At 41.0% G+C, this 22,727-nt stretch overlaps 1 protein-coding gene across 1 annotated transcript in view; it reads right to left on the bottom strand.

The window, feature by feature from the left end:
• LOC141213731 (low-density lipoprotein receptor-related protein 5-like) overlaps positions 1–22,727 on the bottom strand; it is a 125,366-nt gene that overhangs the window by 7,124 nt on the left and 95,515 nt on the right. Inside the window, exons 11-18 of the mRNA XM_073665319.1 lie at positions 21,801–21,985; positions 20,303–20,626; positions 18,664–18,866; positions 15,663–15,874; positions 10,849–11,039; positions 1,850–2,059; positions 911–1,036; positions 228–464 (exon numbers count right to left, since the gene is read on the bottom strand). Coding sequence (XP_073521420.1) covers positions 228–464; positions 911–1,036; positions 1,850–2,059; positions 10,849–11,039; positions 15,663–15,874; positions 18,664–18,866; positions 20,303–20,626; positions 21,801–21,985 — 1,688 coding nt within the window. The remainder of the gene's footprint in view (positions 1–227; positions 465–910; positions 1,037–1,849; positions 2,060–10,848; positions 11,040–15,662; positions 15,875–18,663; positions 18,867–20,302; positions 20,627–21,800; positions 21,986–22,727) is intronic.

Raw genomic sequence — 22,727 nt, 5'->3', positions numbered from 1 at the left:
GACTGTGCACGCAACCCCATCCTCCTCTCCCGAGACAAAGGGGAACGAAGCTAGAAAATCTTTGTAATAGTTAAGTCATTGTAGTTGGATATAGAGTCTCACTAAGGGGCATATCAGAAACGCAGACCGTTTGTTCATTTTTAGTAGCTTTCCTTGTTTACGCGAGATGAGAAACAGGGATAAAATAGTATAAGGGATATCAATTTTAGGAAAACCTATATTCATACCTTCACAGTCCAGCTCGTCAGACTTGTCCTGACAATCGTATTCTCCATTACACTTCTTACGGGCTTCGATACATTGTCCTTTCTCGCACTGGAATTGATTGTCTGAGCACAGCGGGCAGTTCTCCTCGTCACTCTTGTCCTCGCACTCCGAGAAGCCATCGCAACGCCAGGAAAGGGGAATGCAGTCGATTTCGCCGGTGGCACATGTAAACTGTTCAGGAGAGCAAGTCGGGGGCTCTGTGCGAAAATAAGAATAGGAGGGATAGATAGACTAGAGTTTAGTGAGAAGATTCAAACTGCCCTAGTCTGGTGTCCAGTTGGATGCTCCATGGGAAGGGCAGTCATCGGTTTTGGGACAAGCAACCTGGGCTCCTCAGGCTTCACTCAGCCCCATAACATCATGACATGAGCTGTTATTAAGCCATATGTGACGTCAAGACAATGGTAGAGGAACCCAAGATGCCAGATGCAGAAGTGAAGACCACCCTTATCCAACTGGACGACGGCCCATGGAAGAGCAAATCTTTTTGCTAAACTTTAAGATTTATCATCGGATGGATAATTAAAGATTTGTGCCGTCATGGCGGATTGGACCAAGTAATGGACCAGGCAAGCACAAAAGTTTTAGGAAAATATTTATTCACATTATAAACGAAGAGCAGTAGGAGCAAATAAATAAGTACCTCCACATGTCAATAGGTTTTGCAAGAGGACAAGGTGCACAGGACAGGAGCATCGAGGGGTGCCATCTCCTTTAGCAATGCAGATATGAGAACATCCTCCATTATCTCTTGAACACGGGTGCGCAGCTAAAACGTTAAATTTTTCAAATCAATACAATGTTAAATAACAATCACGGGTATACATGGCAGCGAGGGTCTTAAATCTACACCCAACATTCAATTTATGCAGCAATACATAAAATCCAAGCATTCCCAAAATGTAATCAATTAGACGGACTCACAAAATTTACTATGGTCCTTGAAATTTATACCCCCATAAACAAAAAAGTTTATGGGGGTAGGGAAGGGCGCTCTGCTTACAGCTGAACATGGAAGCAGACTGCACTGAGATTTAAACCATTCAACTACTTGGAAACAAAATGAGTTTGCATTTCCATCTTCTAACTAATTATTATTTAAAAGGGAAAAAAAACTTTAATTCTAAAAACACAAACAAAACCTGATTCTGTTCTAATATATACATAGTTGCATAAGTTGAAAAAAAAAGACCTAGGTCTAACAAATTCAACCTTTCTCCACTAATTATAATTTAGTGACAAAAATTTATCTATAACGAAAAAAGTTATGTGTACTGAGGAATGTCTCCCCAGTAATCGAACCCACAACCTTCAACATTACAGGCAGGAGCTTAAGATATTGAGCCACAGGCTCTGGTATAAGTGCACTTTTATTAAAATCTGAATTAAGGAACTTCAATATCAGTAAAAGTCCAACTAATTGAACTGTATCCAACACTTGACTACAAGTTTTGTACAAAACAGGACAGACGTAACTCTCAAACTGAGCTTTTAACTTATGTTGGTCGTTGTCATGATCATTATTTCTGGACCCTCCTTAGAAAACCTCAATGATGTGAAAAGGAGTATGAAAGGAACTTACAGAACTCCTTCGTATCAAGGGTCTCCACAGCATGAATTCCGGTAAGGTGGGCGATGCGGCCTTGAATCCTTGTCCTTTGCAGCCCGTTTGTCTTATCTACTCTTTCAATCATCTGTTGTTGACGGTCAATCCAGTACAGATGATCGCCCAAGACGGACAGTCCCATGGGTTGAAGGATATTTGAATCTTCCAAAGTAATTCTATTAGCTCCTATTATAATGATATAAAAAATAATACCTACTAGTTAAACAAGACCCTCTATCAAACACAAAAACACTGCTCTTAATTCTTGAGCAGCGCATTCAGTGGTCTTCAAGAATTGGTAGCACTTAAAACAGACTTCATCACGAAAAGCAACATTAAGAATGGTTAAATGGTGTCTTCAGACCGACCCAATTACCATATTGCTGGGCATTGACTGATGCGGATAAGGAACATTACAGGCAATGTGTCATCAGAAAATAACCTAATTGTTTAAATCCGGTTTGTGTGTTAAATATGTGATATGACACAAAAAAAAAAAAAAAAAAAAAAAACACAAAAAAAAAATGTACAAATTTTGCGATTTCACATTGGCCATTGGGGCAATTTTAGACACCTGCTTACTAGTTCTTTACACAAGACTTTTCAGAAGTCTCATTATCATCACAGACAGGATTACAATGACAGTCAACACCTCTCTATACAGGATCAACCATTCACAATAGGTGATTTCGCAGCTCACCTCCTCCTCTTCCTGCATTAGAAAGCCACATTTTTCCTTATATGGAAATGAGCTGCAAAGATCTGGCACAGATATTTTCAGTCATTTGCATGCGAGTACAAAACATGGATTTCTCAGGAACTGTTCATCGGATCGCAGATATCAAGGTATCATTTGATTCAATTTTCTTTGACCTGTATACCCATAGAGACGGCAAAGTAGGGTTGAGCCTACTGACACATGCCCTTTAAACAGTAGGTCTATTTCTGGCAACACATTCCGTTTTTGTCTGAATTGTCTTGTGGATTCCATGACATTTCCAAGCTAGGCTAGTGATGAAGTCCACAATGTGCTTCTACCAAGAGTCAATGACCGTGTTTAGTGCTAGTGTCTACAGTTTTCAAAAAAAGCTCTAGTTAAACGATTATTTTACGCCTCTTATAGACACTTCTTTACACAAGGACTTTCACGTTATCGGCAACTGGTGGCTCCATTATCATCAAATTCAGTGTCAGACTGAAGAATATTGGGCCCACCAGAGGATTTGATTCTGAGGGTCCACCTATCTCCACCACTCAAGAGCCCCATAGCAGCTGCAAGGTTTGCACTATGAACTCCCCTGAAGGAGAAGCCAGGGCCCACCGGATGATTCTCCGGTTCTCTGGTGGGCCAGTCCAACCCTGATCAAATTACATTCTCATCAAGAAGCAAGTAGAATGCTTGAACTCTCCCTAGGCTTAGAAAGATTTATGTCCAAGAATAACATAGAAATTCTGGAGAAAGCCAAAACGGATTAAAAATAAGTAACACCAATATGGCTGTCCGGACACAGATTGTTCCTCATTGTCCTCTGCCTACAGCTTCTTATACTTTTGTCTGTAGAAATGCATTGGTAACTTGAGTAGTCAAAGTGCAAAGATTGAGACATTATGGGGTAAAAATAAAACTGAACTTCAGCAAATAAGATAATATGTCTTAGATACTGCAGGTATTGTCTAATAGAAAATGGAGAAAAATACGAGACCAGGAGATTTCGGGATACCAGTCAACTTTTCAGTTAACACATGTGCATACCAGGAATACTAGGTCATATTCACAAAGCCGTTTCCTACATGTCAAGATGTTTTCCACTGCCGCAAGGGGTCTTAATGAAGACTGCTTAATTACTGTAGCCTGTGGGGCTGTCATCACATATTGGTGATTAATAAAAACCTTTCCATAAAAGCGCTGGTTTGATTTGCAAACTGACAAATATATACTTCAGCGACATGAAGCACAAAGGAAAAGAGGAGGGGAGGAATAAATCCTTCAATTTTCATCCTCAAGCTATTCAAGGAACTCAAGCATAGAAGTTCCACCGCAGTGAGCACGTTGTATTTTTCAGTCGCAGTCTTGATTGAGTTTGTCAGGTCGTGAACAGCTTACATGCAAAATTCTTCTCATTTATTTGCCTTTCATTATGCCTCTGAATAATTTTGATTGCAACTGTATGTTATATAGACTTCTTCTAAAACCAAACCTTGGTTGGTAGGTAGACTGAGGTCTCTTTGGGATCACTGTCCTGGTGGTGCAGGGTCCAATGAAAGCTCAAGCTTTTGCTTCCTCAAGGAAGGCATGATGTTTTCGCCTAGGATTTTTTGATAGTTAACTGAATCCATATTTTTATTCACATGCTTCAGATTTCCAGCAAGAGAAGAATCAAAGCAGGCCTAGAGCATCACAGAGCCCCACGTCGTGCTGTACTGTAGACATCACAGAGCCCTCCCCATGCTTCACTGTAGGCATCACCGAGCTACCACTACTCAAGTGTAGATATAGACATCACTGAGCCACCATCATGCTTCACTGTGAGCAGGGTGCTTCCCCTCCCTAGAATATCCTTCATTTTTCCTTCTTCAGATATAAAGCTGATCCATAGTCATAAAAAGTTTCAGTTTTGTTTAAACACTCCACAGAACAAGATACTAACACTCATCTGTCTTATTTTTATAGTTTTGAGCATATTGGAGCGGACTTTTCTTGCGCTTTTGGGTCAATAGAGGTGTTCAGACATGGAGACCTTCATGCAAAGAAAATGATCTCTTCATGTTTTTGGTCAACTCTTGACAACCCAAGAATATTAGTGACCTGGAGGCCATTGTCCTTGAGGAGTGGTCTAAGATTCTTCAGGAACGCAATGTTTAGTTATGCATCACTTTTGCAGCAGGTCATAACAGCCGAAGGAGCCCTATTAAGTACTAAAGAATAGGGTGAATAATTCTGAGACAGTAGTCCGTAAACATTGCATTTAGTGCTGAATTTTGAGAAAACACTAGTTATTCAAGTTGTGATGAGCCATTTACAATGTTCTTAAATTGCAAGTGGCAGAAAGTTTGTCAATTTTACCATTAAATCTAATTTGCAATGGAGTTCAATCATTTTGATGGTAACTGTGTATTTTATTTTATTTAATTAAACCCTTCTCCATTCGTTTAGGGTTCAGTCACAATTTTGACCATAAAAATATAGACGCCATTGATGAGATTTACATGGTCAGCATTCAGCTGCAACTTCAGGTGGTGATATTAGCTCTTTACCAGAGATTTCAGATGCAGAAATTAAAAAGGTTATGTTACAGCCCTCAAACAGTCTCAGGACTAAAAGTAGTCGTATCAATCTACCCTTTATTTTGTAGCCACGTCTGACTTTAGCCAAATTAAGAAAAAACAACTGCACCAACAACTCCATCCATGATTCCAGCCTAGGGCAGACCCCAATTCAACAACTGCACTTTGTTCTAAGGGTTCTTTCAGATGTCCGCGATCATCGGTCCAACCTCAGATTGCAATGCATGGACTGTCTGCATGTCACTCCAGAGAGTGACAACTGCATAGAAATATATGAAGAGGTCACGCTCTGGGTGAGGAGACGCACGGCCAGTCCATGCATTGCAATCAGATATCGGACAGTTGATCACGAACATCTGAAAGAGCCCCAAGTCCTTTTTTGTCTTCTCGTTTTTTTGCTGGTGTACTTTGCTCCAGATTCACCAAAGTGGAACACCAAGTTAAACTTTGGCCACCCAAATGCTGTATTTAGATTGAGATTTTAGATATTTACTCTAATGGCTTCTATGTTTGAAAAGGTCAGTAATGTCGCACAGCTTTCTTCAAGATTTAGCATTAGTTTTGTTTCCAAAGTCCCAGTTTCCTCGAATATATTTAATCTTCAATGATAAAATTGATTAAATAAGGATCTTCTAAAAATGGAAAGAGTCTTTATATCAGGTTTCATGGAGAAATAAAAAACGCACAAGATCTTATGTTTGTCTTTGGTCTGTATCTGTATGTTTTCAGTTTCTGAGCTTTGCGATCCACTCCAGCTATAAACTCCCCCCGCGGCAGCTGTGCAGCTCTCATTTTTTTGGCGTTGAATTCACTAAAGTCTGATGCTAAATTCTTCCAATTGTGTTCATTATTCACTAAATAGGATGGATTACAAAAACAAGCGTGAATGGATCAAACAGAAAAACATCATTGTCTCATTAAATGATGCGTGTCCTCTCATCTCACGCCGTTTACCCGCCTTTCATCTTCTTGAAATAAATTATCATCACTAGCAGAATCAGAAACTTGGATCTCACCGGCTACATCACAAAAGCAGCAGAGATCCATACAGATTTTTAATCAAAACTGGCTTCATTATGTAGCATTTCACCAGTCTACGAAAGCGTTAAACACAGTGACCATTACTTGAATGAAGAAGCCATTTTGCAAAGCAAATGTCTTATACAACAACTATTTTGATAGTTAACTTTGGCATAGGCGACTTAATTTCTTCCATCTGACCCTGAGGGGAGTTGGTAATAAGGGCTTTGTATGATTAGAAGCCCTTATAATTGCTCAAAACAGATTTACAACATGTATCATCGAAATGTCTCACTGGTGGTTGGAGTCATTGATTCATTAGGACATCAATGGCAATCTTTCAAATTGACTTCCACATAAAAAAAAAAAAAACACCAGGATGTGTGTCACAAGGTATATTTTAAAATTCCAGGGTTTAGGTACATTATTCAGAGAGCAGCAGTAAAGGAAACCGAATGAAAAGTTTTGCTTCTTTGTTCTGTATCTGTGTAGGGGAGTGGAAAGCTGCATCTGAGAGCAGAAAAAAATCGATCACAGTCTGTTACAGTCATATCTCCCCCTGTTAAGTCTTCTGGTGATCCGGGGGGGTTGGTACATAAAATTATGATCATATGGTCACCTTCCCCCACCCTTACAAATAAAAGAAAATATATGATCTTTGATTGTCCCAAATTTTTTTTTTTTTTTAATTTTAAATTTGCACTGAAAGGGTAAGAAATTGCACAAACTCCTTGTGTGCCACTTGAATTTCTTAGGGTCAGACATTGTGGCCGAAACAGCATTCACACATCATCTGGCCCTAACCTTCTAGGTTTACCAGTAACAAAATTAATATATATTAATATATATATATATATATATATACACAGTACAGACCAACAGTTTGGACACACCTTCTCATTTAAAGATTTTTCTGTATTTTCATGACTTTGAAAATTGCACATTCACACTGAAGGCATCAAAACAATGAATTAACACATGTGGAATTATATACTTAACAAAAAAGTGTGAAACAACTGAAAATATGTCTTATATTCTAGGTTCTTCAAAGTAGCCACCTTTTGCTTTGATGACTGCTTTGCACACTCTTGGCATTCTCTTGATGAGCTTCAAGAGGTAGTCACCGGAAATGGTCTTCCAACTATCTTGAAGGAGTTCCCAGAGATGCTTAGCACTTGTTGGTCCTTTTGCCTTCACTCTGCGGTCCAGCTCACCCCAAACCATCTCGATTGGGTTCAGGTCTGGTGACTGTGGAGACCAGGTCATCTGGCGTAGCACCCCATCACTCTCCTTATTGATCAAATAGCCCTTACATAGCCTGGAGGTGTGTTTGGGGTCATTGTCATGTTGAAAAATAAATGATGGTCCAACTAAACGCAAACCGGATGGAATAGCATGCCGCTGCAAGATGCTGTGGTAGCCATGCTGGTTCAATATGCCTTCAATTTTGAATAAATCCCCAACAGTGTCACCAGCAAAGCACCCCCACACCATCACACCTCCTCCTCCATGCTTCACGGTGGGAACCAGGCATGTAGAATCCATCCGTTCACCTTTTCTTTGTCGCACAAAGACACAGTGGTTGGAACAAAAGATCTCAAATTTGGACTCATCAGACCAAAGCACAGATTTCCACTTGTCTATTGTCCATTCTTTGTGTTCTTTAGCCCAAACAAGTATCTTCTGCTTGTTGCCTGTCCTTAGCAGTGGTTTCCTAGCAGCTATTTTACCATGAAGGCTTGCTGCACAAAGTCTCCTCTTAACAGTTGTTGTAGAGATGTGTCTGCTGCTAGAAAACTGTGTGGCATTGACCTGGTCTCTAATCTGAGCTGCTGTTAACTTGCGATTTCTGAGGCGGGTGACTCGGATAAACTTATCCTCAGAAGCAGAGGTGACTCTTGGTCTTCCTTTCCTGGGGCGGTCCTCATGTGAGCCAGTTTCTTTGTAGCACTTGATGGTTTTTGCAACTGCACTTGGGGACACTTTCAAAGTTTGCCCAATTTTTGCACTGACTAACCTTCATTTCTTAAAGTAATGATGGCCACTCGTTTTTCTTTACTTCGCTGCTTTTTTCTTGCCATAATACAAATTCTAACAGTCTATTCAGTAGGACTATCAGTTGTGTATCCACCAGACTTCTGCACAACACAACTGATGGTCCCAACCCCATTTATAAGGCAAGAAATGCCACTTATTAAACCTGACAGGGCACACCTGTGAAGTGAAAACCATTTCCTGTGACTACCTCTTGAAGCTCATCAAGAGAATGCCAAGAGTGTGCAAAGCAGTCATCAAAGCAAAAGGTGGCTACTTTGAAGAACCTAGAATATAAGACATATTTTCAGTTGTTTCACACTTTTTTGTTAAGTATATAATTCCACATGTGTTAATTCATAGTTTTGATGCCTTCAGTGTGAATGTACAATTTTCAAAGTCATGAAAATACAGAAAAATCTTTAAATGAGAAGGTGTGTCCAAACTTTTGGTCTGTACTGTATATATATATATTTTTTTACAAAAAGGTATTACACCCCCACCCGTGCCCCTCTATTGTGGCAGGTGAACTACATTCAGAAAATATATAGGTAGACCATTTTAACATTAAAGAAGTTGTCCACTACTTTTATATTGATGACCTATCCATAGGATAGATCACCAATGTCTGATCAGCCGGGGTCGGACACCCGGCACCACGCCAATCAGCTGTTATCGGTGGCCGGAAGTACTTACTTGCGGAGCTGGCTATCTACTTGTACTGTCTGGGGCTTGTTACTGCACATCTGCCTCCTATTGAATTGAATAGGAGGCAGGTGTGCAGTAACACGCCCCAGACAGTACAAGTAGATAGCCAGCTCCGCAAGTAAATAATTCTGGCCACCGATAACAGCTGATCGGCGGGGTGCCCAGTGTCGGACCCCGGCTGATCAGACATTGGTGATCTATCCTATGGATAGGTCATCAATATAAAAGTAGTGGACAACCTCCAAGTTCTTATTTGTGCATTTCAAGTACTCTAAAATCCTTGCCAGTGAAAGGACCTTAGTGATTTACTTAAAAAAATATTTATATGCATCTAAGGTCGGTTTCACACCCCCAACATACATGATCTGAGTACGGGGCCAGGGGACCCATGGCCGGTCCAGACAACGCAATCTGTACTTAAACTGTGAATGTCGAAAGTGTAAACTTGGCCTAAAACTTCAAGTAGTGAAGAGCACTCAATTCTGTCTGGTAGCTTCTGGCTTTTAATACAGGGCAAAGGTGGATGAGATTTATATTACTGCAGCTTTTTATTCCTCTCTGCTTACATCCAATGTAAAAGTATAAATTCAAATTCAAAGAGAGGCTATGAGCCCACGATGCAGAAATGCTGCAGATTTTACATGCGTTTTTCCCGCCAGGTAGAAGCGTTTGTCAAGCGTTTTTTGCATGCATTTCTGCATGCGGGTTATCAAGCGCTTTCCAAGCGATTTTAGCATCACTTGGAAAAGTGCTTGACAACTTGGTCACACTATATAAATCCATGCAACCGCGATTGATTTATATAGTGTGACCAAGTAATGGTTATAAAAAAAAAAAAAAAAAAAAAAAAAAGAATGGTAAAAAATAAAGATTATACTTACCTCCTTCTCCAATGTGTCTGGTCTCCCCAGTGTCTCGCGGTTGTGTGAAAGGACCTGCCATGATGTCATTTAGTCATGTGACAGGTCACGCGATCACTGACGTCAGCGGTTGCGTGACCTGTCACATGACTAAATTAAGTCATGGAAGGTCTTTTCACACCACCGCGAACCGCCCAAGACACCGGACGCACCGCTGAGCAGGCAGGGGGCAATCAGAAGGTAAGTATAATCTTTATTTTTTTATATTTTTTTTTATTTTTTTTAACAGGTACCATGGTACCCGGGTCTGGATGCGAGTCTCCTCTTCTCCAGACCCGGGTACCATCCGCACATTGAATCGCTTCATATCTGTGTGTGCACATGTAGTGATGCGGATATTATGCGTTTCAATGCAAGTCAATGGCGGCAATTACGCTGTGTGTCCGCAAAATTAATGGACATGCTGTGTTTTTTTCCGCAATGATAATCCGCAGTGGAAATTTCCGCAGCATGTGCACAGCACATGCGGATTATCATTGGGGACCATGGGGCACATATTACCAAGAGTTTTCACTGCGGAAATTCTACGGCAAAAACGCTTCAAAAACGCATAGTGGGCACGCAGCCTAAGATGTATCTTAAAAAAAAAAAGTAAGGTCCTGTGCTTCCAGCAGCCTCTGCATAGGAAAATACTTTCCCATACAGTGAAAGAAAAGATAGGTGAATGATACGCCTAAAGACATGCTTTTGGCTTATGCAGGGTACAATGGGACATATGAACAGGTTTGATAATATATGCCAAGGGAAACTCCTGGCTTAACAGACACACGGAAAAAGAAGATGTGAACAAAACCCTTAATGATTATTCAAGTGGTATTAATAAGTTGAAAGTTAGAATACCTTAAATTACCAATTGTACAATGAGAAAAGGAATATCATCCAAATAATACACTAGTAAAATACTTTCAGTTTAGGATATAGCATTATGTGAAAAACTGAAGCATATAGCGGTTAACCGTTAATGATTTTTCAGTGTAAATATATTTATTTTCTTTTTCAAACACTTACCGGATAAGTCAGAGCTCTCTATACGTTTCAAGTCTGCATCCACCCAAAACAGTTTCCCCAATTTGTTGTCGACGACCAACGCAACGGGTCTGATTAGCCCAGTGGTGAAGAGAACCTCTCGCTCCGTCCCATCTAAGGCGGCACGCTCTATTTTTGGGGATCTTTCTTGCATGTTTGTAAAATACATGTATCTAGAAGAAGGACACACATAGGCATCACTCAAGTATGAACACACATTGTAATTTAAAAAAAAAATAAGATTATTTTTAATATAAATAATAAAAAAAAAAAACACACCATCACCCATTTTGAACATGCCATGACTTATAGCGTAGTGTACAACAGAAACGTGTAAGGCTTTATACCCCTGCTGAATCTCTAATAAAACTATTGATTTTATGGATGGAAGTGCCGGAAATTCCTTTTTTCTTCTTCGGTTCTACAATAAGGCTGTGTGCCCACAATGCGGATTTAATGCGTTTCCGCAAAGCGATTTCCGCCGCGAAAACACATTAAAAACGCATGTTAAGTTGTCTGCCATGTTTCCCAATGATAATCCTCACGTGCTGTGCACATGCTGCGGAAATTTCCGCTGTGGATTATCACTGCGGAAAAATCTGCAGCACTAGCATTAATTATGCGGAATCACGGCAAAATTGCCGCCATTGACTTGCATTGGACCGCATAATACCCGCATGACTGCATGTGCACATGCGGATATTAAGCGATTCAATGTGCGGATGGTACCCGGGTCTGGAGAAGAGGAGACTCTCATCCAGACCCAGGTACCATAGTACCTGTAAAAAAAAAAAAAAAAAAAAAAAAGAATTAAAAAAAAAACAAACATACTTGCCTTCTGATGGCCCCGTCTGCTCGTGGTGGTGTAAAAGGACCTTCCATGACGTCATTTAGTCATTAAAGAGAAACTGCTGCACAACCGGACAGGTGCACGAGTAGGGTCCAAACCTAAATACTTGTAAAATAACCTCGGCACTCAAACTTTGATGATTTTATGTAATAAATTCATCAAAGTTTGAGTGCCGTGGTTATTTTACAAGTCATTTAGTCATGTGACAGGTCACGCGACCGCTGACGTCGGCAGATGTCATATGACTAGATGACGTCATGGAAGGTCCTTTTTAGAGCACCGCGAGCCGCCTAAGACACCAGACGCACCGGAGAGGAGACCGGGGGCCATCGGAAGGTGAGTAACTTTTTTTTAAAAAAAATTTTCAACATTTTTATTCTTTTTTTTTTTTCTTTTTTTTTTTACTATTGATGACTTGGTCACACTATATAAATCCATGTCGGTTGCATGGATTTATATAGTGTGACCAAGTTGTCAAGCACTTTCCAAGTGATGCTAAAATCGCTTGAAAAAGCACTTGACAACCCGCATGCGAAATCGCATGATCAAAACGCTTCACAAACGCTTCTACCTGGCAGAAAAAACGCATGTAAAATCTGCATGCGTTTTTTCTGCCAGGGAGATGCAGAAACACTCCGCAGCATTTCTGCATCGGGGGCACATAGCCTAAGTGTTACAGGCTGTGGCATCAAAGCGAACTCACTGACAGATTCACTGTTAACTCATTCTGCATCCAGCTATAGAGAGTAGAGATGAGCAGATAGATTTGCGTGACACTGGTCTAGCGTCGAGGTCATGTTAACCTGGCAGCTAGACTAGAGGCCGGCGAATCTCTTACCTTCTGGCATCCCCGACGTGGCTTTTGATTAGCCAGGGCTGGTGTGACATCATCTGTGTGTCACAGATGACGTCATGCCAGCCCTGATGAATCAAATGTTGTGCAGGGGACGCCGGAAGGTAAGAGATTCGCGGGTCTGCAGTCTAACCGCAAGGTACCACTGACCTCAACTGGAGCCCCGCAAATTTATCCGCTCTACTCGAATGTAGAGACATAATCAGGGCTGTACAAACCAAACAATGCAAAAATTAGTAATGAACCTCTATTATTTCAAATATAATTAAAAAAAAAAAAAAAAAAGGATGGGGGGGGGGGGGGGGGATTTATACAGAAAAAAAATCCCTGAGGGGGTCAATACACTTGGAGTGTGTCGAATATTCATATTTTAGGTGTACCAACAGTTGTAGAATTTCCTTTCTTTTCACCTCTCGCGGATTCATTTTGTAATATATTTTTATAGCCATTTTCTGATATTTTGCTCGACATCCCCTACATAGTACATAGATATATAGTCAGACATATTCCGGGTGCCAACAGCCATCAGGGAAAGCTTACAAAATATTTCATCAAACTCAATGATAAAACAGAATGAAGTAAGCTTTCTCAAGGGCGCACATTTACTTTAAAGTCAGCCGTTAGAACATTACCAGCCAAGAAGAAAAGTTGTGTGTGAATGCTGCTGACCCACAATGCGGAAAAAAACAAAAAACCTCTACATATGAACTGTCGCCAAAATAATCACTTTGATTTTTGCAGTTAAATCAAGACTCTGTCGGGAGAAATCCCTTGTGCAATATGATGCAGATATCTCTCCATTTACATAACAGACATGTCTGGGAAAATAAAGCAAATGGAGCCAACAATATAACAGAATTTTGGAAGATGAAATAGTGAAGAAATCTTACAAGTACAATGCAACAAGTATGCAATTTTGCATGGACCATCGGTCAGCAGACTTGTCTGAGTATTTTATAGATGTACTATTTTGGAGAAGGCCAGTAGGTGCATCTGCTTCCAACACACAGGCAAAAGTTTTATAGTTTACAATACCCAAATTACATAATCTTAGCCATCACGGCCATTAAACTGCATTGTGGGAGACAAAGCAGAGCCGAAAAAGCAAAATGACCTGGGCGGGGAATTGATTCAACAGAACTGAACTGAGGAGAGACTAAAAGGGCATAAGCACCACTAGTACAGAAGTCCCTTGGTAATGGACCCCCAGAACATATCTTGTATCAAATTAAAGTCTATCATGGTTTTAAAATTGTGCCCCCTCCCCCGACAGGTTTTACTGCTTCTTAGGCTTCATCAAGCTCCCTTCCCCTGAAGAAGCTGCAAAAGCAGTGAAACATTGATGGGTGGTGAGCGGACAACTTTAGAATGTTACATTTTAAAGTCTACACAGCGAGCTTGGCATACTCCTAGTGAGGCACTATTCCAGACTGCTGCCTCCAGCATTATTAATTCAGGCCATAAGTGGTGCCAAATGGTAACAGTTGCTAGGAATACTGCCTTGCTCCAAGTATGCCATGCTCATGGTACAGATTTTATAATGTAACACACTAACGTTGTTCCCCTCAATATGTTTCACTGCTCTTGCAGCTTCATCAGGCAAAAGGACAATATTAGGACCCTGATGAAGCCACAGAAGCAGTGAAACGTGTAATCTACAACGTAAGCTTGGCATACTAATGTAAGCTCACTTTGTAGATTTAACAGTGTAAGCTGTTAAAGTTGGCCCCCAATAGGTTTCACTGCTTTTGCAGCTTCATCAGGGAAAGGGACAATAGTACAACTTCACCCTGATGAAGCAATAGAAGTAGAGAAACATGTCAGGGGGACAACTTTAGTGTGTTAAAATTTTAAAATCTGCACCGTGAGCTTGGCATGCTAATAGCAAGGCAGTTTTCTGGACAAAAGTGGTGCCAAACAACACAATTATCACATATCAGTAATAAGATTTTATTCCGCACAACCCCCAATATGTAGACAACAACATCAAAAGTTCATTATGCATCAAATTGAAGGTATTCAAATTAAAGAATATGCCTCCTATTAGAGAGGGGCTGCTTTAGTAGTGGGGCTTGTGCCCTTTTAGTTGCCCTTGTGTTGCATTGGGAGAGCTTAGAGAGCAACTATTTCTACCCACCGCCATTTTCCAAGACTTTGTGAGGCCAGGGCTTAGAAATAAATTACTGCATCACCACTGAAGCCCAGTAGAGGAGGTCCGATGAATAAAAAAAAAAAAAAAAAAACCACACACTATACCCTGGAAAACCCCTTTAAATACTGATCGTTCCAGAAACCTTCATGTGCATGTAAAGTGCCATGGAATAAATGGCGAATAATGAATAAAAAAAATTATTAAAAAAATAATAAATAATATTTTTTATATATTATTATTATTATTCTGTACAGAGACGTCCAATTTTGTTAATGAAAACATTTCCCAGTTTGGCAACACCAGTCCATTTTTTCTTTTAATTAGATGAAGAAAGCAATTTACTTTTCCTAATGTTTTATAAATTATTCTTAATAACGGATATTAAAATGTACAAAGTTTTCCGTGGTTTCCAGAGTTGTTTAGAAGAAAGCCAAATAAAAAATTATTATTTCTTCATCTGTTTTGCTCTTTATGCTGAGTGACTGGTAATATTTTCTCCCCCCAAAAAAATAAAAAAATTATTCAGCCAACCCAAATGCCTGCTGAACGCTCTTCACATCTGCTCGACAAACCCATCTGTAGCTCTTCTCCAGCTGCATTACACATGGTTCCCATTCTGTCCACTTGTTTATCTGTCTTCAGGGATTTAACTGGCAGAACATATTTAGGAGAAAAATATGATGGCAAGTTCCTTACGTCCTCCGTCCTGCCAGGCAGTGAAAACACAACCACATACCAGAGGATGCATGCCGGTACATGTCTGCCGGTATAATGGCAGTTTACATGATGGGCTGTCATGTATCCACTGCTCAGGATACATCTATGAGCAGCCGTCACCATGCTAAAGCAAAATATAAAAATTCTTAAAATTCCAAAAACTTTTTAAAGACACTTGTATTAATTCAGTTTGAACCATAAAAGATAAAAATAAAAAATCTTACCCTCGTTCTGCATTCAAAGCAATGGCCCTTGGTTTGTCATGTTCTCCGCGCAAAACAGTGCCAATATATTCTCCCGTAACCCTGTTGACGTTGATGCTGTTGGTGGCCTCGCACGTCCAGTACATGGTGCGGCTGTAGACATCAATGCTCAAGTCGTGCGGCTGTTTTTCTAGGGTTTGGCTTTGGTTTGGAGTGGATACTAACACCAGAGGCTATAGAGGGGGACAAAAAGAAAAAAACAACAAAAACACAATTTAATACATGGTATCAGAAAAAGGGGCCAATATGCCAAAGGATTAAAGACTATGGACCCTTTTGAGAATGTTTTTCTTCAACTTAAATGCTTGTTTTTTTTGGATTAAAAATATTTTTTTTATTTGGTTTCATATAAAATGTTGCATATTTGGGCTTCTATAGTTTTTTTTTTCCCTACGTATTATAATTCTTTTAGCATCAAACAGTCAAAGCTCATTGACGAATTCTCAAGTTTTCTAGTTTGCATTTATGACCACATCAAAGTTCAGCTCAACTTTCATGTGGTCATAAATCAGATGAGAGGACATCAGAAAACGGCAGGTAAAATAGATACAAACTCTCAGTGAAGACAAGCTTGCTGATGAACTCTCAGTTAGCTCATTCTGCAGCCAGTAATGTCCAAGGCTGCATCACAGGATGGTGACTACAGTCGAGGTGGTGTGACCTCTAGAATAAACACCTGGAATACACTTTAACACGTCTATGGATTTACACTGAGATTTACTTTAAGGTTATTATCAAGTATTTGTGAAAAAAAAAAATTATATTAATGAAATGTTTAGCTCCAAACAAACACTTATCTTAGCCTTGGTACCACCCACTGAAAATATTTAGTTTTACTACTTGGCCATTTTTATCATTCACAGGGGCGGGTTCATCTCCTTTGGTATGAACGTAAGGTGGGGGAGTTGGGGTTATTTGGTCTCCATCCCAGAGAGAAATGTCCTTGACCTCAAATATATTACTTGGCCATTAATGATCATACAATAGAAAGTGAAATTACACAGGCAAGAGTCCTGTGTAATCGCCAGAGGTGGAGGTCTAATGGTTGCACTTTACTTACTGCTGCCCATTCACATTCATTTTTGTACGTCAAAACTGGTGGGATGTCTATCATTATAGGCTGTATTCTCATTTAGGTTGAGCCTTTATTTTTTTTCTTGGGCTTTCAGTCATTAGGGAGGGCCGGCCTGGCTTCGGTCAACACTCAGTGGTGCATAGCGAGTGGCAGATGTAACTATACTCCAGCACTGACTGACAGCCGGCTCAGTATGAGAGCCGGCTGTCAATCAGTGCTGGGGGCGTTGTTACAGCCACAGCTCACTATGCACTAAGGGATGAATGAAGCAAGGTCGGCCCTCCCCTATGACTGAAAGCCCGAGACTGTCGGAAGGAATAAATTTTATTCCCGGTAGTGGGGCTCCAGGCAGCTTCAGAACGCTATTAACCTGCAGATTAACCCCATATCTGCAGGTTAACAGCATTTTATTTTACATGACAGGATCCCTTGAAGCTCACTGCAATACCTGTTAGGGGTCAGTGGTAGTCTAAAATACACTTAAGCCGGCCAGCAACATTACAAGGCTGACAGTCATCTTGGCAGTCTCTCCCATACAGAAGAGAACTCACCTGGCCAATTGGCACTCTGAAGTCAGACATGCCTGATTGACCGCTCCCCCCGACCATCAGTTAGCCGATGCCCCCTGCAGGTTGGGCCAACATTAGTCTAATGTGCATGGGGGCCACATGTCTATTGAGTTACTTAATCTACTACTTTGACTTTGCCACAAGAGCAACATCCACACTTGTTCCTGAGCTCACAACAGTGGGAACGGACATACTCAACAAGAACTTTTCTTTAAAGGGTTTTCCCAAAATCGCAAGTTATTGTCTGGAGAAGGGGATAACTTGTTGATCACTAGGGATCTAACCACTGGAACCCCCAGTGATCCCAAGAATGAGATTCCAGAACCCGCGAGATCGAGTTCTGCATTGCGCTGTCTTGAATGGAGCGGCGGTGCACATGCTCATCCTCTGCTCTATTTATGGTCAATGGGACTACCGGAAATAGCCGAGCGCTATACTCCCCCCTTCTCCAGTGGTGGTCCCATAGACATTGGATGGAACAGAGGTCAAGCATGCACACCTCCGCTTCATTCAAGATAGGGCAATGCAGGACTTGACCTCAGGGTCTCAAGAATCGGAGAGGGGCTAACTTTTGATTTTGGGAATTATGCAATGGCCAAAAAAAAAAAAAGTTTCCAGTTAAGGTTCTAAGCTAAAGGAGGGTTTTGTAGCTCAGTTCTTCCATACAGACCTGGTACAGTTGTAAGGCTACAATGCTTTAACCATTTTAGCATTTAAATAATTTTAGGGAGAAAAAAAAAAAAATTGCAAATCAGGTTGCTGACATACGCAATGTAAATGGTCTCCTCTCTCCAGCCCCTTCCCAAGAGATCCATCTGTTCTTTGGCTTGCACCCATAAAAGCTGGCATCTTTTCAACCCGGATTCATTTCAACTGCAATTCTATTCGAATGATGGCATGTTTGTTTTTAGAGCGTGCGAAATACCAAGCATGCAAAACTAATAACTTTGAAACTGGCCAAAATACCTTCACATGGAAAGAGACTTTGATTTCGGTCCAGCGAGACTATACCTTCCGAAAGAACACAGACTTTAAGTGCCGCGCCGTAAAAGTGTAACGAATGAAAGCTGCTAAGGGTGCCCATATAAAACAGTCAGCTCCAGCAATCACCAAACCAGGACTGGCGGAAGAGTAAGAAAGCAAACTTCCCCAGAGAGTCAGTCGTCTCTGACATTGGAGAGCAGCTGTCAATCACAGCCGTCCTGCAGCTCCACAACACATCTGTGGCGTCTCAGCAAACACCATCAAAGTACAAGGTAACGTTTTAAGTAACTTTCCAGATAGAAGCTCGCATTAAAGTAAGAGGCAGGAGTCTTACCTGAGTGCCGTCATCCTTGGCCCTTTTAATAATATTCTGGCGCCCGTCCACCCAGTAGATGAGTTTGTCTAGGGGATCATAAGCGATGGCTTTGACGTTCCGGAGGCCGTGAATCGGAAGGATGATGTCTGGACTCTGCTGTTCATCAACTAACATTCGATTGATCGCCGTTTTTTGGCTAAATAGAAGAAAGCTGGAAGGCACTGCAACATAAAACACAGGATGCCCCTTTAATATTAATGGGGATGGCCGCTCCATCTTTACTATAACAGATGTGTGATCTTCTCATCACGATTTGGAGACATGATCTTGTGTACTCTTACTATTATACAATTATAACTGTTTTTTTCTACTTGCAATGAGCCATTTCTTAAAGGGGCTGTCCACCTTTGGGGACAAATTTTTTTTCTTCATAAATGCATGCAATTTGGGCAGTTTTGCACTTGGGTTTCGTTAAACATGTTGCACCCTTTGCCTTCAAATGCCTCTGTGTAGACTGTGTCCACCTACCAGTCTCCTGCTATCAAACATCTGTAGCCGATCAGTACTTGCTCAAAATAGTGGACAAGCCCTTTAATTTCAGGAAAGGCCATTATCATCTGATCGGTGGGGGTCCGCCTCCCGGAATCCCACAGTTCAGCTGAATGAAGTAACTGTACTGGAGGATCCTCTTAATTATTTTCTCGGCACAGCGCCACATATTTGGTGGTGGCTGTGCTTGGTACTGCAGCTCAATCCATTTACTTGGATGGAAAGGCACTATCAAGTGACGCATCCCCTTCACTTAGCTCATTGGCAGGGGTACCAGGAATGTGACCCCATCGATCAGATATTAATAGCTTGTTCTAAAAAGAGCAATCAATAGTAAAGTCCTCAAAAAAAAACACAACAACTTTAGCCTATGTTCACACGATGTGTTTTTGCGGCTTTTTTTTTGCAGCGTTTTTTATGCAAATTAAAATCTGCTTTTACAGCACCAGCAAAAGTTACGATTTCAGAAATATGAAATTTCATGCATTCGCATGTTTTTTTCTGACTGCAAATCTGCAGCGTTTCTGAAATCAGCAGCATATCAATTCTTTCAGTGTTTTTTTTCACCCATGGAAAACAATGAGAAAGTGCAAGACTGCTGCAAACCCCCCCTACCGCCCCCCAAAAAATTCAAACATGCATCTTTGCCGACTAAAACATGTACCATAGAAAAATCACGTATGTAATTTGAATCCAAAAACCACTGCAGAAAATGCCTTTTTTTCTGCAGGAGTCATCATTACAACTACAATTCTAAGTCACTGCAAAGTCCCTGTCAGTCCAGCTCCGCCTTCTCGTCAACTCCTGACCCAGCTGCTCCGCTCCTCCCCTTGCCAGGGACTTTGCAGTGACTTTTTGTAGTTCTACTGATGACTCATGCAGGAAAAATTGACCTCCTGCTCCTACATAGAGCTTAGAAGGATTCAGCTAGTCTGGAAAAGAGAAGAATTAATTGGGTAAAAAGACAAAATGAGCAATTGCAAGTGCACACTGCTATATAATATGATGATTGCAATATATTAAGAGGATAAAAACTTTGATGGTTAACAATGCTGTAGTCATTTACAGCAGTCTGGAAATAAAAGTAATGAACTCTACGGGTGCGTACAGCTGCAGTTCTTGTTGTTGGTGTCCAGGGTGTAATGAGAGGAGCAGCTGCATCTGTATCCATTCGGCACGGCCAGGCAGAGCTGACTGCAGTGTCCATTGTTCTGCACACACTCGTTGGAGCCATCCTGCCGGGAGGAGTGGAATACCAGAATGTCCATAACAAAGTCCAATCGACCTTGGATCAAAGTGCGATTCTTGCCGTTGGATTTGTCTGCCCTTTCGATGCTGTGCAGGTTCCAGTCTGTCCAGTAGATGTAGTCACTGTACTGGGTAAGACCAAAGGGATGAGGAAGGTCGTCAGCAATGATCTCTCGGTCCTCCCCTGTTGAACATAAAAGGGGAAAATGTTCAGAAACATCCATTATAAACACACGAACATCGAAAGTTACTGAATATAAGGGCTCATTCAGATGTCCATTTTTCGCGTACGAGTGCAATCAGTGGATTTCCAGATAGCCTATGGGGCCATTGACATGTCCGTGACCTCTCTCGGTCTGCGCAGACATGTCCAATTTTGATCCGAGGGTCAGATCCTTCTCATCAAGACGGCATGAAAAAAATCGTTGGTCTAAATTAATCAGGGCCTAAATCCCTTATCTGAGTGATCTGCAAAATCTAAAAAAAATATATATACAAATCAGTGAGAACTTTCTCCTGACAGCGCTCTCTTCTCTCAGTGTTAGAGATAGCAGTACGTACAGGTTGTATACAGATCTGCTGTGGAGGGGGAAGAAAGTCTCTAAAACTTTATGTAAGACTGATAAAACAGGCTGTAGACAAGGAGAGAAAATTAGCGCAGTGTTGGAGCTGTGCTAATAAACCATAGCAAGTGAAGAGGCAGCAGCATCCAGCCTATATTACTGAGAGGGACACTCCCACAAGAGAAAAATCTGAAACCTGGATCAGGATGCAAACGAAAAGATATGAAGGATGAAGATTGCCATTTTATTAAAGATAACCAATAAAACAGGTAAAAATGTGCTAATGCATGTGAACATGTATGAACCTTCTGAGCCTGTGTACCATTTAACTGCTGAAAAGCCACATTCTCCATACAGTTTAGATCACAGCCAATTGCAAGGAATGACCATAAAACGCATGAAGTCATAATATTCCCAGACAGGCGCTGAAAGCAAGAATTAATGCTCTGCCATGAGACAACAGCTGGTTTTTTGCTTAAAACTGCGCCTTACATCATTACTTTATATTTAGGTTGGAGAGCCTTGTCTATTATTTCTTGCCTACAGTTACAGACAGAAAAAAGTCTTGTGTGACCAGCGAAACACTGAATTTAAGGACGTTGCCATCAGTCTGTAAGCATCAGCTTAGAATTCACACAAGTCCAGACAAAAAATATTTCAACAAATAGTCCATAGCCTCAGATCAGCAACAACTGAGGAACCTCCCAAAAAGCTGAACCTACACAAGACGTATGATAGATTTACACAGAAGTGAGAAGCTCAGCAGTACTAAAGCCATGCGAGTCCCACATTTACCTAACATGTTGGACGATTGGATCATGTTAGTATCCAGGTCTGTCCAATAAAGTCTTTGGTCAGCGTAGTCAATGGTCAGATCATTAGCGCGGCCCAGTTTATCAACCAAAGTGATAATGTTGGTCCCGTCCATGTAGGCGCGAACTATCCTGGGTTTTCCTCCCCATTCTGTCCAGTACATGTATCTGCAAGGATAAAGGAGTCAAGAACTGTAATTGAAGAGTATATCTACCTATCTCTCTATACATCTCTCTCTCTCTACATCTCTCTCTCTCTCTACATCTCTCTCTCTCTCTACATCTCTCTCTCTCTCTACATCTCTCTCTCTCTCTACATCTCTCTCTCTCTCTACATCTCTCTCTCTCTCTACATCTCTCTCTCTCTCTACATCTCTCTCTCTCTCTACATCTCTCTCTCTCTCTCTACATCTCTCTCTCTCTCTACATCTCTCTCTCTCTCTACATCTCTCTCTCTCTCTACATCTCTCTCTCTACATCTCTCTCTCTCTACATCTCTCTCTCTCTACATCTCTCTCTACATCTCTCTCTACATCTCTCTCTCTCTATATCTCTCTCTCTCTATATCTCTCTCTCTCTCTATATCTCTCTCTCTCTCTATATCTCTCTCTCTCTCTATATCTCTCTCTCTCTCTATATCTCTCTCTCTCTCTATATCTCTCTCTCTCTCTACATCTCTCTCTCTCTCTACATCTCTCTCTCTCTCTACATCTCTCTCTCTCTCTACATCTCTCTCTCTCTCTACATCTCTCTCTCTACATCTCTCTCTCTCTACATCTCTCTCTCTCTACATCTCTCTCTACATCTCTCTCTACATCTCTCTCTCTCTATATCTCTCTCTCTCTATATCTCTCTCTCTCTCTATATCTCTCTCTCTCTCTATATCTCTCTCTCTCTCTATATCTCTCTC

This window comes from Phyllobates terribilis, unplaced genomic scaffold, assembly GCF_046119375.1.
Source record: "Phyllobates terribilis strain yellow unplaced genomic scaffold, ASM4611937v1 Scaffold_211__1_contigs__length_3443825, whole genome shotgun sequence".
NCBI lineage: Eukaryota > Metazoa > Chordata > Amphibia > Anura > Dendrobatidae > Phyllobates > Phyllobates terribilis.
This window is presented reverse-complemented; position numbering and strand designations above follow the sequence as displayed.